General features: G+C 37.6%; 1 protein-coding gene across 1 annotated transcript in view; it reads right to left on the reverse strand.

Annotated features, from left to right (window-relative positions):
• Nucleotides 1–14,400, reverse strand: part of LOC139114030 (uncharacterized) — a 60,085-nt gene that overhangs the window by 19,431 nt on the left and 26,254 nt on the right. Inside the window, exons 18-32 of the mRNA XM_070675505.1 lie at nucleotides 10,815–11,222; nucleotides 10,495–10,617; nucleotides 10,091–10,328; nucleotides 9,516–9,757; nucleotides 8,759–9,124; nucleotides 7,734–8,162; nucleotides 6,553–6,762; nucleotides 5,800–5,884; nucleotides 5,211–5,356; nucleotides 4,637–4,681; nucleotides 3,846–4,199; nucleotides 3,117–3,242; nucleotides 2,421–2,537; nucleotides 1,400–1,519; nucleotides 304–420 (exon numbers count right to left, since the gene is read on the reverse strand). Of these exons, the coding sequence (XP_070531606.1) occupies nucleotides 304–420; nucleotides 1,400–1,519; nucleotides 2,421–2,537; nucleotides 3,117–3,242; nucleotides 3,846–4,199; nucleotides 4,637–4,681; nucleotides 5,211–5,356; nucleotides 5,800–5,884; nucleotides 6,553–6,762; nucleotides 7,734–8,162; nucleotides 8,759–9,124; nucleotides 9,516–9,757; nucleotides 10,091–10,328; nucleotides 10,495–10,617; nucleotides 10,815–11,222 (3,126 nt within the window). The remainder of the gene's footprint in view (nucleotides 1–303; nucleotides 421–1,399; nucleotides 1,520–2,420; nucleotides 2,538–3,116; nucleotides 3,243–3,845; nucleotides 4,200–4,636; nucleotides 4,682–5,210; nucleotides 5,357–5,799; nucleotides 5,885–6,552; nucleotides 6,763–7,733; nucleotides 8,163–8,758; nucleotides 9,125–9,515; nucleotides 9,758–10,090; nucleotides 10,329–10,494; nucleotides 10,618–10,814; nucleotides 11,223–14,400) is intronic.

Consider the following 14,400-nt stretch of genomic DNA (forward strand, 5'->3'; position numbering starts at 1 on the left):
TATGAAAAGTCAATGCCAATATTTTATAATTGGTGCATTGTCGTCGTTCGTTTCGTTCTTCTTATCAGTTGTACACAGAACCCCCTGGGACTTTTCGGGCAGAATCCGGCACTCAAACCGAGATTCACTGGCCACTGTAAGCGAGATCCATACTACATATCACGTATCTGGAAGTTGATCCTTCGTAAAGTCATTTTAAAACCTCGGATATTTATAATGGTAGTATGTCATATTTTGACATAGAATACAGACGATTGCACAATAAAGGCATCAACTTCACAGCCATTCCATAGTCAGACCTACCGCACGTCTGTGGTTCATCTTCATGGTCAGAACCCTGGCAGTCTATGTAACCATCACAAATGGCATGAGAAGGTAGACATGTTCCGTCATAACACTGGAAACCGGAGTTACACTGACCTAAAAATAAGGAAAACAGCAAATACATAACATGAAAGACTTGCTATGCCTTCTGCAATTAAGAACCACCATTTTCATCAATAGAAAAAGATATAATTTGTGATAAGTTAACTTAAATTTGAAATAACATAACTTCGTTTTAACGATAGATATACTTCATATAATCAAACATAGTTTTATCTAATTATTACTGCATCAACTGTAGCTAGGGAATACGTCCTCGTTCCGCGTAATAAATCTTGCCATGGACTTTTAGCCAAGAAAATTAACTTAGGAATATGGTCTTTGAACAGCGGTCGACGATGTTGCTCTTTGTCTTTACCAAAAAGTAGGGTCGATGGTGCTGAGCTTTACATACAAGAAGACAGGGTAAAAGAATGATCATACCATGACAAAACATTGGATGAATGAAAGCGTAAACATTGGCTTAGTAGAACGAATGCATCACAAGGGAGATGTAATGATAATGCTTAAAGCCGCACTTTTCGATCTCAGGTTCTCCCATTAGTAAAGTTCTCTCCCAAGACAAACGCTTGGCCAGTACGATTTCTATAATTTCTATAACATTGATTACACAAACTGATCTCAACCCTTTGTCACATTTTGCTAATCATGCAAACATAGTTTTTGTCTTCCAGTCGTGTTAGACTTTGAATATAACCACAGGGTTCGATCGGCAGCAACTTTGCGCTGACCGCTTGGCAGTCTGTCTGTGTTTCTGCGGCCGGAGAAAACTGAAAAGTTGCATTTTCTGGAGCGTGTGCCTGCGTCTTGCCTATTTGGTGTCCACTTACACAATGAACGCCGCCATAACTTGGCGTCCTTTTAAAGGGAGGCTCCGCCTTTAAACATAAAAAAATCTAGGGATACTTTATCAGTCACAGAAATTTCAAACCTTGTACATATACCTCAACCTCGAAGAATGAGCCACAAAATATACAAAAACAGGTAAGGGATAAGCAGCGGAGTGTAGCATTACCGACGCAGGTCTCTTCGTCTGTACCGTCGACACAGTCCCTTATCAGGTCACAACGTTTCTTTGAAGATATGCACTGACCATTGCCACATGCAAATTCGTCATCCTTGCAGCTTGGGTACACTGGAGACAAAGAAATGAATTCATATTTAGCGTTTCCTGATGGTTCCTTATCACAACAAGATATTAACCATATAATGCGACATCTGTACAAACATTATGCGAATGCTGTAATTTCTTAACCCTGGATGTCCACTTGTTAACCCTTTGAGCGCCAAAGTCAATTTTTGTCATGTTTACAAAATATACCCTAGTCAAATTATTTTCAGATTTTTGCCAAATTTTGATAAAAAACTGTAGCAAATGAAATGTGATGTCCATTTTGTTGAAAATTCTCAAAAAAATTGCTGGAAAATTCATAAAAATGGTAAAATGTTGCACCTAAATTTTAGAGGGAAATATTACAGCACTCAAAGGGTCAATGGGTGTCTGAACGACGGTCATTCTCCATGACATGATGTAACCTGCACACTTCTAAAATCCAAAAGCCATATGAGATACCCAGATCCCTGGGTATAAACTCGTTTAAACGAGTGTTTGAACTGAAACTCAACATAGGATCGTGTCTCTCACCATTGACTGATCCGGCAACTTATGAAATCCTGTGTTACTAGAATGAAATATGACCTTAAAAAGCTCAAATTATCAGTATCATTTAAGGTCAATGAATAATTTGCTGATCCGAGAAGCTGCTTCCAAATGTCGATTAGGAAACGCTAACATACATTATAAAACGATCTGACTTTAACATAACTTGTACCACTGCAGGTGATCTGGAAATACGCCTCAAATTGTATACAAACAAGATGGCATATTTTTACATATGCAGTTGAAACGTAACATCTATTTGGAGAATGCACGTTTCTTGAATGCAATCGACGTTCGTCCGTAGGTGTGAAGCAGTTGTTTTCATAATACGTTTCTGTGATAATAATGAAGATGGTACATCTTAAGTGGAACTTACCGCAGTTGATTTCATCAGAACGATCAATGCATTGTGGGATGAAATCACAGTAAACACTCATTGAGATGCATTGACCGTTGTCGCACGTAAAGCTACCATCGGGACATTGCGCTCCATCTGAAACATCACAACACACACAATCTTTGATGAGGCGTATGATATAGCAAGTGATACACACAAACAAAATATTTAAAAAATCATCATTTTTTTTAAAATGAAGGGCACGGAGTAAGGATTTTAGGACACAAAACTCGGGGTACACACTATATGGGTTTCCGGGCCCGGCATCCAACTACATATTCTCAATCCTGATCACACGACGTCCTGTCTATAGGGTAGCGAAGCTACATGTCTTTTTTATCGAAAATTCCTGGATCAATAATTAGAATTGCATAGCCAGGAAGACGACTGCAAATCGGCATAACGTATACAACAATTATTTCACACACAACATACTCAACCAAGTCTAATGCAACGAAGAAATATGTGTGGACCTCTGGCAATATAACAACCCAAGATACTTTGAATAACAAAACGCCCCGAAGGTAACGCCTTGGAACCCTTTCTTTATTTACTTCGCAATTAATGATCCGCTCATAATTTAGGGCCATTAGCATTAAAATTACTGTGCTACAAAAAGGCATTGCCACATTAAAGTTTAACATATCATAATGCGCTTATCTGGAAAGTACTTACTGCATGTTTCTTCATCTGATCCATCGCCACAGTCCATTCGTCCATCACACACAAATATTCCCAGAATACATTCACCGTTAGAACAGTGAAAATGTGTGTTGGGACAGTCGCCACTGCTGGGAGAATCTGTGAAGGCGTACTCTTTTAGGTCATTCAAGACTGCGATGAACGTAGGATTTTAACTATTATCGAATGTTGTTTGACTGATTAGAAGCACTAGTGTTACGAACGATTTCAAAAGATTTTCAGGTGTAGATCTCGGCATACCTAAGCCAGCCAATGCAAGCTCAATTACGAGCATTTTGATCGTGTTTTGGCGATATCTCTTTCTACATGCATTTAGATTCGGAATTACCAATTACTGATTCAGAATCTGAAATACTTGGTATTGAGGTTTACATAGAATTCGACTGGGGTGGGCAGATATTCTGCCTCTCAAATCGAAACAATCCTTTTCTGATATACCATTTGTTGGGGCTAATTTTGACGCTTTTGGAGTTGGACAATTTTTTTACCTTCTTAGTTTCTCGAAAATTTGTTCTCTTGTTTTTGCAAGAGAATGGCCCTTAATTAAATTGACGCAAGTTTGAGTAAAAGTTTATATCTTCCAATTTCGAGGCGCATGCTTCCTTTATTACAGAGATTTTATGTGTGTATAATTATAGAAATGACCAAGGATTTACGATATTGAAACATGTCCTAGAGAAAAAAATCAAGCGATTGTCTTACCAGTAGCTGATTTGTGACATATGACGCCGTCATATATCGTGTCACAAGACTTAACGCCGAAGACCAGTTCATTTTTATTGTACCTTATGATAACTGTACACATGTCGTTTTCCAATCTTAGTGCCTCACTGCCCACTACAGCCTCTTCTTTTGCACGACCGATGTAAACGACAGTTTTACGGGGATCCAAACGTAGAATTTGCAATAGGAAAGGTTTGATGGCCTCGCTTTCAACACGGACTAAATCGGCTCCATGGTTCTGACATATGACGTCCGCGTTTTCCTCTCTGACATAATGACGCAAAAGTGACGCAAAGCATACTCCGTCTTTCAAAACCCATCCCACCTCACAATCTTTACAGAGGAAGCATAGGAGAGAAGACTTTTTAAAGTTGTTATTGGGCCGTCGGATGATGTATGAAAAAATCATGATCGTATGCACCGTGACTTGCTTGGTCCTCATTTTACCGTAATTATTACGGCCCCAGTATATTTATCTATTGTCCAAACTCGTATAAAGATGGTGATCATTAATAAATATTTCCCCTCAATAAATGCATCCTCCCATATTAGCATTTATGAACAGGGGTATTCCTTGTGAACTAAGGCATTTTTGTAAGGATTATTTTTACGTAATACTATTAAGTAGCAAATGCTAAAATGTTACATACACTTTTTTTCCATTGGCGCCAAAATAACACAACATGCCACATTTGCCGACGAATTGTGATAGTGCACTGAAGTCAAACGTTTCATCTCTGTTTATTGACGCCAAACAAGAATGTACTTACCAAAATGGCCAGCAACTACTCTGTCTTTCATCTCTTTACCTTGACCTACAATACGATATTTCAAAATCATATTAATATTTTCCAGGGAGTTTGTAAGGTCCCTAGTCTACTTTTCTGTTTCGAATAAAAATGTGCTTTTCGCAACATGGAGTCAACAAAATTTGCTGGAGTGTTTGATGTTTGATTAAAAAGTAATAAACCAATCATCTATCGGTAATATGACATTAACCGTTTTGAGGTGACATTTAAAGTTACATATTGCTCGAAAACTAAGTTGTAGAATAAATAACCAGAGCTAAACATATAGTTTTGTTTATGTCCTTACGTCAATCGAGAACGAAAGTACATGATCAAGGGTCAATCGCTAACAACAGGAACCCTTCGTCAAAATCCCTTACATCAACGTCATCAATGACATCATCATTCATAAAATATCACTGTATAAAAGTAATGTTCTCGGCCACTGAATATTATTTTCAGCTGCATTATTGTTTCTATTCAAACAATTAAATTTGTAAGTTTATTCATGAGCGTCAATTATGACCCCATGATAACAATTGATAAGGGTGATTACCTTGATAAATTGCGGGCGTTTTACAGATGTACTGGTTGATGTTGTTGAACGCACAGGCAACATCGTGCCAATGGTTTATGGAATACACTTCGCGTAATTCAATCTTCGTGCAGTCCTCGAGTTCACCACCAGACGGCTGTACATTGCTGAAATCAAATTTATAAGAACCACAGCTGTTAAAATATTTTAAAACATCAACATTTAACAAGATTCCTTGCGAAGCCAAATGCACAAGAAATTTTTTGCTCATTATTGATAACTTTCACCAGCTAAGGAGCTTTACTCCTAGACATGCGCAGTTTACTTGTTGTAAAGAGCCCGCCATTTTGGATCGGGCATGTGGGGCAGTCCGAGGGGACAATTCAGTTTTGAAGTTCTATTGAAGATGTCAATTTTCACTTGACTTTTAAAACTATAGGTCTACAAATATCTCCAACCTAGAGGCATTTTATAGATGGAAAGTGTTAACATTGACAACTGACAGCCTGAGCGCCTGAAAGTCGCTAGAAAACAGTCCAATAGACAGCAAATGGTAAAAGTCCACGTGAGATCGACTGTTGTACACCTCAAATACGTAAGGCGTACTTACTTGTCTTTACGGTACCAGCCAGCATAGCTCATTGGACTATCGTCTGTCCATCGATAGACGCTTTCCTCAGCGGTATCAGACAATCCTAAAATAGAAAAGGGCGCAACAAACTGTTTTAATGATACCCCAATGAGACATTCTTGAGTGGCAAATTGAACGGTCAGTATCGAACTGTTTGATGTGAGACAAACGTTGTCCAGAATAAAGATATTTTGGGCAGAGTTTCTTGCCATGACATAAAGAATATAAACTACGTGTCTAATCTTCACTGTTAAGGAAATAAACGGGCCGGTTGAATTATCATGATTTCAGGCAGCCGTTTTTACATTCAAACGCATGTAACTTTACAGTCAGATGTAAAGATGCGAATGTATAATATCACGATGTGGTACACGGAAAACAATATTAATTTTAACCTGCAAAATTCCCGGAAAAATACGGAATTTACTGTGGTCGTTCTACATTAGGACAATTCGCGTATATGTCATCAAATGTTTTGTGTCGGAACTTCTCGTTTGATCGATTTTCGATGTATTCTTCAATGCAACGAAAGAGCATGGCGGCCGGTACTTTGTTCAATAATAACATTTTTTACATTGCAGATATCTATACAAAGCTGTACACTTTTCCTCATAATCTAGTACATCAAATGTTGTACAGTTTTCATCAAAGATAGCGTATGTATACATCTTAACTGCACGGGCGCGTCCTTTGCGTGTACTGGAAAATATACAGTAAAATCGACTTGCGTACCAATGTATACTTCAGAGTTGCCAGTGAACCAGTCAGTTGTCAACATGTAATGGAGGAACATCATTTCTTGATAGGTTTTAATGCTAACCAAATGACCACCATCGTGTACGCATTTCATCTCAGCCTCTGTCCACCGCAAAGTTTGATTGTCTCGCCGGAAACTGTAGCAACTGCTATCATATTTTCCCCAACCTTCCATGCATACATAATCTGCAAGATATCAAAGTTGCTGCTTGAAGGAAAATTGCCAATTCGAAAGCTGACAGAGGTATTCGTTAGCATTTGGTTTAGTTTGTGAATTTGCAAATATTTATCTTTTGAGTAGATTTACTTGTACATGAAATCTACAGACAGTAGAAGCGAGACTGTGATAAATCAGGATATTAGGTACTGGATATTCAATATCATATTGAATGTATTTCACCTTGTGCTTGAGTGAATGTTTGGCGAATGAGCAAGACTACATATATACAAATTAAGATCAGCAACCCTTGTGTGTCAGCATTGCAGCGACCTGTATCGGCTTGCGAATATGATATCATATATATAAACAGCAAGAACATAAATTATGAGAGGCTTTGGCGGGGATTTGCTTTGTGTCTCTACTGTCAGCTTTGGTACTGCGTGCTGTCAATATCATCTTTGTTGTAGCTGTTTATGGTCACCAGTGTGCCATGATAGTGAGATCCGAGTCCAGCTCCACAAAGAGTTGTTTCCAAGTCAACAGTCGACAGTCATCGTTTCTGTCTGCTGTCTAGGCCAACTCAACGTATGTGTGCTTTGCAAGGCAGGAGATTGTAAAATGGATATAGTGTAACCTTAACCCGACATCACCTTGTTTCTCATACATATGAATTTGTTTAATGTATACATTATTTTTACTCGTTTATTTATTGTAATATGTTACATTATTGTCTTTATTGTATTATTAGCGTATTATATTATTTTCTCGTTTGTGCTATTCAATATAGGTCTTACACCAGTTTAAATATAATGTAGTTTGTCTCTGTCTGCTCTAACTTGACCCAATACCTCTGGCTTTTCTAACCTTCTTTTTGCTTGACAGTAATTTATGGTATTTCGTCCGGGCTTACCCTAAGCCTAGGGGTACTGTCTAGGGTATGCACATATGTATCGCGATTTTTTTAGTCTTATGCACAGAAGATAGAAATAATGGTTACCATTGTTTTGTTTGAGACTGTAGCCTTCTGGGAGCTCAAAGGTTGATGAATGGTACTCGACGGAAAATCCTCTCCCAGCATAGACGGAGTCAGATTCGAACTGCATCAAGAGACTATTTCTACTTGATAGAAGTCTCGATGGCGGTGGGTTATGATTACAGTACACTCCTAAGAGGGAGTCCAGGCGGGAGCTGCCGTCGAAAATTTCCACGAAGTCACTGGCGCAGTCTGGCGCAGTAGAAGTGATGTCAAAATCGGTGAAGATCAGAGTTATGTAGTTGTTGATCGAGGGTGCCACGATCTGCCAGGAGCATCTCTCATTTGCATGGTAGAAATTCGGATAGTTCGTGGAAGAGATGAAGCCCCGTGAGAATGTACACACTTGTGGGTTTCTGCATATCCTCGTCCCACTGCCACAGCCGGCTAGATCTGAAAATGTATGAGTGTGTAATTTCTGATAAAAAGCAGTATCAATTACGTCATGTACTCACATGACGTGACAGTGATAAGAATGGAATCCTTCATTTGTGATCCTAGACTAAGAGTAGTCTAATGAAAACTGTGATATTTTCGCAAGTTGATTACTTTGTTTGCTCTCCTCGAGCTCCAAAGTTCGCATCATCGTAAAGCAACCTTTACATTGCATGAACATTATCATCCGTTTCGTTTTCTTGAATTAATAAGCAGATGTTATGTATATGGCTGTGCCGCCGTGTAATTCTTAGAATCTACAGCAAAGAAACGTGTTGTCAATGGTATGTAAGGCCGGCACAGGACAGTAAAATCCTGTCTTCCGGCCGTAACTAGGAAAACGAAAAGGAGTATCGTCATTGCTTCCTACACAGAGAAAATAATATGACTGAAATATTAGTCGAAATATCACTGTGCACTTTCTGAAAAACCGTTAGCGTTTGAGAAACTTTAGCTAAGACTACATTTAAAATATGTACCTGAATCTTTTCGACAGAATTCGATATTATTGAAGTCAGACACAGTTGCATTTTATTGGGACGTGGTAAACCTACCAAAGTTCTCGTACTTCGCTCGAAAACCTTCTGAATTCGTTTCAAGCGATGTTTCAAACGTAATAAGGACTTTAGAAGCCTGTGACACAACAGTTGGTCGGAAATCGCCGCACAGCGTCGAAATCCGGTTACTCTCCACGGGCACCTGACCGTTATATATGACAACCTTCGCCAGACAGTCGCCGACGACTCGGAAGTCCGGAAAGGTTATCGATAGGAACTTTCCCTCGGGAGCTGATATGATCCACTGGCATCTCGTGAACGGTTTGAGCTGACTTGGGAAGTTCAACGTCTCAAACTCGCCCTGTTCTTGAGTCAGGAGGGCGGAACTTCCACAGCCTGAGTCGCAAGAACTGAACCCACAAACTGGAAAAATGAAATTAAAACGATAGTTTCCTTGTTTGTCAAACTATCACAATGACATGCGAGGTTCAAGTATACTCTAAATTGGACTTATTCTGTATTTGTACCCCGGCGTATTATTGGATTCCACATTTGGTCGACACGTTACAGCGCCAATAATGATGTTCCTAAGGTCATGGTAAAACAGATCTTTTTCTGGTGACTCTCGGATCCTCTGGGGGATTATAACATATGCTGTTTAATAATAATCTCACGACCAGTCATTACTTGAATATTGGAACAGAATGAAAAATGATGACAAAATAAAAGGGATATGAACAAAGTGAACTTCAAGTTCAAAGAGCGATTAACAGAATGCACATAGAAGAAAATGAAACCGTGAGGCTTTATTTACCTGCCTCGCTGTAAGTAGCCGTTAAACCGAGGGAATCTGGCATTCCTGCCGTCAGCTGGTAGATGTTTACTGACATCGTTATGGTGTTTGAGATGGACAATATCTCAAGCGATGTCAAATGTCCACAGTACTGTGTGGAACTGATTATGTCACCCCCGATTCCCTTGATGACATCATCAACCACCAATGTGTCCAAGCACTCGCTCTCAGTGGCGCGAAGACTGAAGTACGAAAAGGTCAATCTGAAAAGGAAGAAATGAGTGAACGTTGACGAACCGAACAAGGAGGAGAAAAAAGAGAAAAGACGAGGCAGAAAAATGCAGTTTTTCCGCGCTGATCGATACAACCTACGTGCTTTTGGTGTCGTGCAGGACGTTGTCTCGCGATACAAGAGAAAGTACAAATCATCTACAAGTTTTAGGGCTGTGTAAAAATCATTAATTTGAACTGCACAGAATATGACGTCTACATTTATTGCCTTAGTCTCTCTGAATCTCCCAGATAGAGCAAATCGTGTCTCCCACAACCTTATTATGTTTATTGTACTTGAACACGCGAGGACCTGAGTTCATTACCTAATGGCCTTGTTATATGCAACTGTTATCCGGTAATAGCATGTGGAATTTATGTTGTACCATGGAGGGTAACTTGACACTTGAATATATCCGAAGGTTGAGTTCAGCTCAAACTCACTCCAACCAGATATGCCAGGGTCACACGCTGCTTCTTCGACCAGCGTGTCGCACTGCACAGGTACATGAGACGTTATCAATTCACTTGTATAGGAATCTTGATCATCAGAAGCACAGATCGCTGAATGTAAAAAGAAAATAAAATGCTTTTAAAACAAGTACCGATTCTTACAGCGACGACATTAGCCGCATCTTTATCCTTTTTATGTAAAAAGCGTTATCTCAAGAAGTTAAGAATGCTTCGACAACGGACAGTCACATAATAGCCATGGCAAGAGTTTACTTACCTGAGCATTCTTTACGGTTCTCCGGGTGTAACATGAAACCATCTGGGCACGCGCAGTAGTAACTACCAGGGGTATTGACACAACTATGAGAACAGCCTGGTTTCAGTAGACATTCATTAACGTCTAAATAACAAAAAGATGGGTTATGATTGCATAGCTGTAGGCAAATGCTTTATATTGCCACTGATTCAAACTAATATTTATGATTGTTGATCCAAAAAATACCATACGTTTTTTGGCAAAGTTCAAACTAAACGGATGAATCTAGAAGCGCCTTTGAAATTTGCTGGAAAGTACCACATAAAGTTAAACATCTGTACCTTTTTGACAAATGGTTGGGTAGACACGCAGCTCGTTCACACAGTCATGTGGTTTCCACAGGAATGAATCTTCCATGTCCATTAGAGTGCAATAGTGCTCATCAACAAAAATGTCAGAGAGATCTCCGAAGAAGTCAAATGTGACCGGGGTACCATCTCGCCATTGGAAATCTTGTTTCCCCGTTTCTTTTGTCAGGCCGATGCTGTAATCTTTGTACGATGAGATCGTGAACAAAGCATAGTTTTCTTCAATGAACTGCTGCATCGAGTCAGATTTTATCGCCAGTGGTAAGCTTCCTTCAAGAAAGATGACGTCACATGCATCTTCCAGATCACTATATACAGATCCTAGACAGAAACCATTATGGTACAAGACCTCGCCGCCACACGGGTTCTCACCTGTATCGGCTGTGGTTGAAATAAACACGGGAACTTATATTAATGTTGATGAAATTCAATTCTTAAAAGGTTTTAAGGGCGAACTTGTCATATGATACGTCATCAGACTCTAGGAGAACAATGCGATCAACAGAGATGAGCGCCCATTTGACATAATTGTGAATATCTTGCGAAAAAGAACATCATCGCTCTTTGTTTACCCTAAAACAAGTAAGCAGCATTTCTCATATGATTATGAGGCGTTTGCAACACATAATGGGTAATTTATCTACAGTTGAAGGAAAACTTCGTACTCATATTCAGACACATTTGGTCGCAATTTGTTCCATTTTTCTCTTCTAAAGACTGTAGAATATCATTTGCTGCTTATCTGGTCAGTTAAGTATACTCTAGCTAACCTTTTTTCAAAAGTATGAAAAATCAATGACAATTCAAATTTCTCAAACGAAACATCTATGGGTTAGGGTTGCATAGAGGTTTATACTTCTTCCTATTGTGCAAAGAATTTTCATTAAAATCATCGATATATTAAAAAAGGAAGCAAACTGTATTCAAAAAGTATTTAGTTGAGACATATGACAATTTATTTTGAAAAAATAATGAAGTTTCAGTTTGCAAAATCAAAATGTTTAGCTATTTGAAGTAATGTATTTTAATTTTTGTCCCTTTAAACATAAACAGGCACAGCATGGTTGCTTTATAAATTATGTATAATGAAGTACAGAAAATAGGTTATCATAAACAAATGCAATAGTAATTGAACGCATTACACCTTTGTTTAAATCCAGTATGTAAAGCACATGAGCAATTTTATCACCGCAAATAACATACAAAACCTGGCGAAAAGTTCCAATCTCTTGACAGCTCGTCACCAGAAAACTAGTCTTGCAATATATATCCTTTTCACTCATTATACTTGCCACTAATTTACCTTGTTATAATAAAAAGCTAATATTTGGATAGACAGTGGCTTGAATTCTCTTGAGGAGTGACACGGTTACTATTACAAAGCGCCAATAGCTAATATATTGATATTCCAAATGTACCTTTTGTATCTGACATTCACCTCCGTTTTTATATCATTTATCATATTCACTGAATAAAATTTTTTGCAGATTCATAATATTATTTCGCATTTTAACGTTTCAAGTAGTAGAATTCGGGAGGTACTGACATTATTTACGCTCATTTAAGTTCGCTGTAATGATCAAAGTAGTTTCTCTGCAGACATATTTGAGGGTTGGCAAACCAAAAAGTAGAATGCATCGAAGGGTCAGATTTTCGGACTCTCTTAACATTTTCTAATATACTACGCACTGTTTTGATACTTTTATTTTTCGAGATACATTTCAATTAAAGCCCAGGCACAGCGTTGTATACGCCTTTTCCACCTATAAAATATTATGCAACATTTCTCTCAAAGTCTCAAAATTACATCTTTGTAGCACTACAGGGGAATTTAATATGTACAGACTCAAATTCTAATGCCAAACGAACATCGGCTGCGTCACTAGATATAATGAGTAAGGCTGTTTCCGAAAAAAGGTTTAATTGGATTATAAACCAAACTGCAGTATTACATAGTATTACGTAAAACCCCAACGGGTTAGTTGCGACATTAATATTACATTGCATAAATACATGTTATTATGTAAAGATTAAACCAGATATGAACTGAATATGCTCACGTGTTTTACAACAGGTTCATTAATATTAGTACGCTTCACAAAACAATAAGATATATGTTATCACAAATGAAGCAGGTTTTTTTCAACATCGCACAGTACTCTCAGATTTTAAACACTAATTACAAAACTTTATTTAATATGCAAATGAGCTGTTAATTAACTTGACACTGCTCAATGCTTCATGGGACAATTAGATATCCATCAGATCAACATTTGTAGCACGTTTTATTTAATTTAATGCAGTAATTTTAGGGTAATGTCACTAATTACAAATTTCATTAAATATGCAAATAATCCCTATATTAACTTGACACTGTTCAATGATTCATAGCACAATTAAATATTTATCAAATCAATATCTGCAGCACGTTTCACAAAAATTTGGTGCCGTAATTTCAGAGTATATACTTACCGGTAATTACAAAGTTTATTAAATATGCAAATGAACCTTAATTAACTTTACACTGCAAAATACTTTACAACACAGTTAGATATCTGTCAGATCAGTATATGCAGCAGTTTTCATCACATTTGATGCAGTTATTTCGGAGTTATATGACTAATTATAAAACTTCATGAAATATGCAAATGAGCTAATATTAACTTGACACTGCTCAATGCTTCTCAGTACGATTGGATATTTATCAGATCAACATCTGTAGCAAGTTTCATCAAATTGAACGCTGTAATTTTGGAGTAATATCACTAATTACAAAGTTCATTAAATATGTAAATAAACCCTTAATTAACTTCACACAAGTAAATGCTCTACACCACAATTAGATATCTGTCGGATCAGTATATGCAGCAGATTTCATAACATTTGGTGCAGTTGTTTTAGAGTTATATCACTAATTACAAAACTTCATAAAATATGCAAATGACCTATTTGTTAACTTGACACTGCCAAATGCTTCTCAGTACAGTTAGATATTTATCAAAACAATATCTGTACCCAATTTCAAAGACTTGGGTGCCGTAATTTCAGAGTTATATACCTAATTACAAAGTTCATTAAATATGTAAATGAACCCTTCATTAATTTCACACTACTGAATGCTTTACACTACAGTTAGATATAAGTCGGATCAGTATCTGCAGCAGATTTCATCACATTTGGTGAAGTTGTATCGAAGTTATATGACTAATTACAAAACTTCATAAAATATGCAAATGACCTATTTATTAACTTGACACTGTCCAATGCTTCTAAGTATAATTAGATATATATCAGATCAATATTTGTTGCAAGTATCATCCAGTTTGGTGCAGGAATTTCAGAGTTATCTCACTAATAACAAAAGTTCATTAAATATGCAAATGAGAAGGCAATTGACATGACACTCACAGTATCATCATAATGTTCTGAGATTGTCATCTGTGAAAAGTTTCATGAAATTTTGTGCAGTATTTCTTGATATATGTCTACACTGTCATTACCGTCTCCATAGGGAAACCATTGTAAGGACAAAAATGATATTGCATAACTTCATTAATAT

The sequence above is a fragment of the Ptychodera flava genome, chromosome 16 (assembly GCF_041260155.1).
Source record: "Ptychodera flava strain L36383 chromosome 16, AS_Pfla_20210202, whole genome shotgun sequence".
Taxonomy (NCBI): Eukaryota; Metazoa; Hemichordata; class Enteropneusta; family Ptychoderidae; genus Ptychodera; species Ptychodera flava.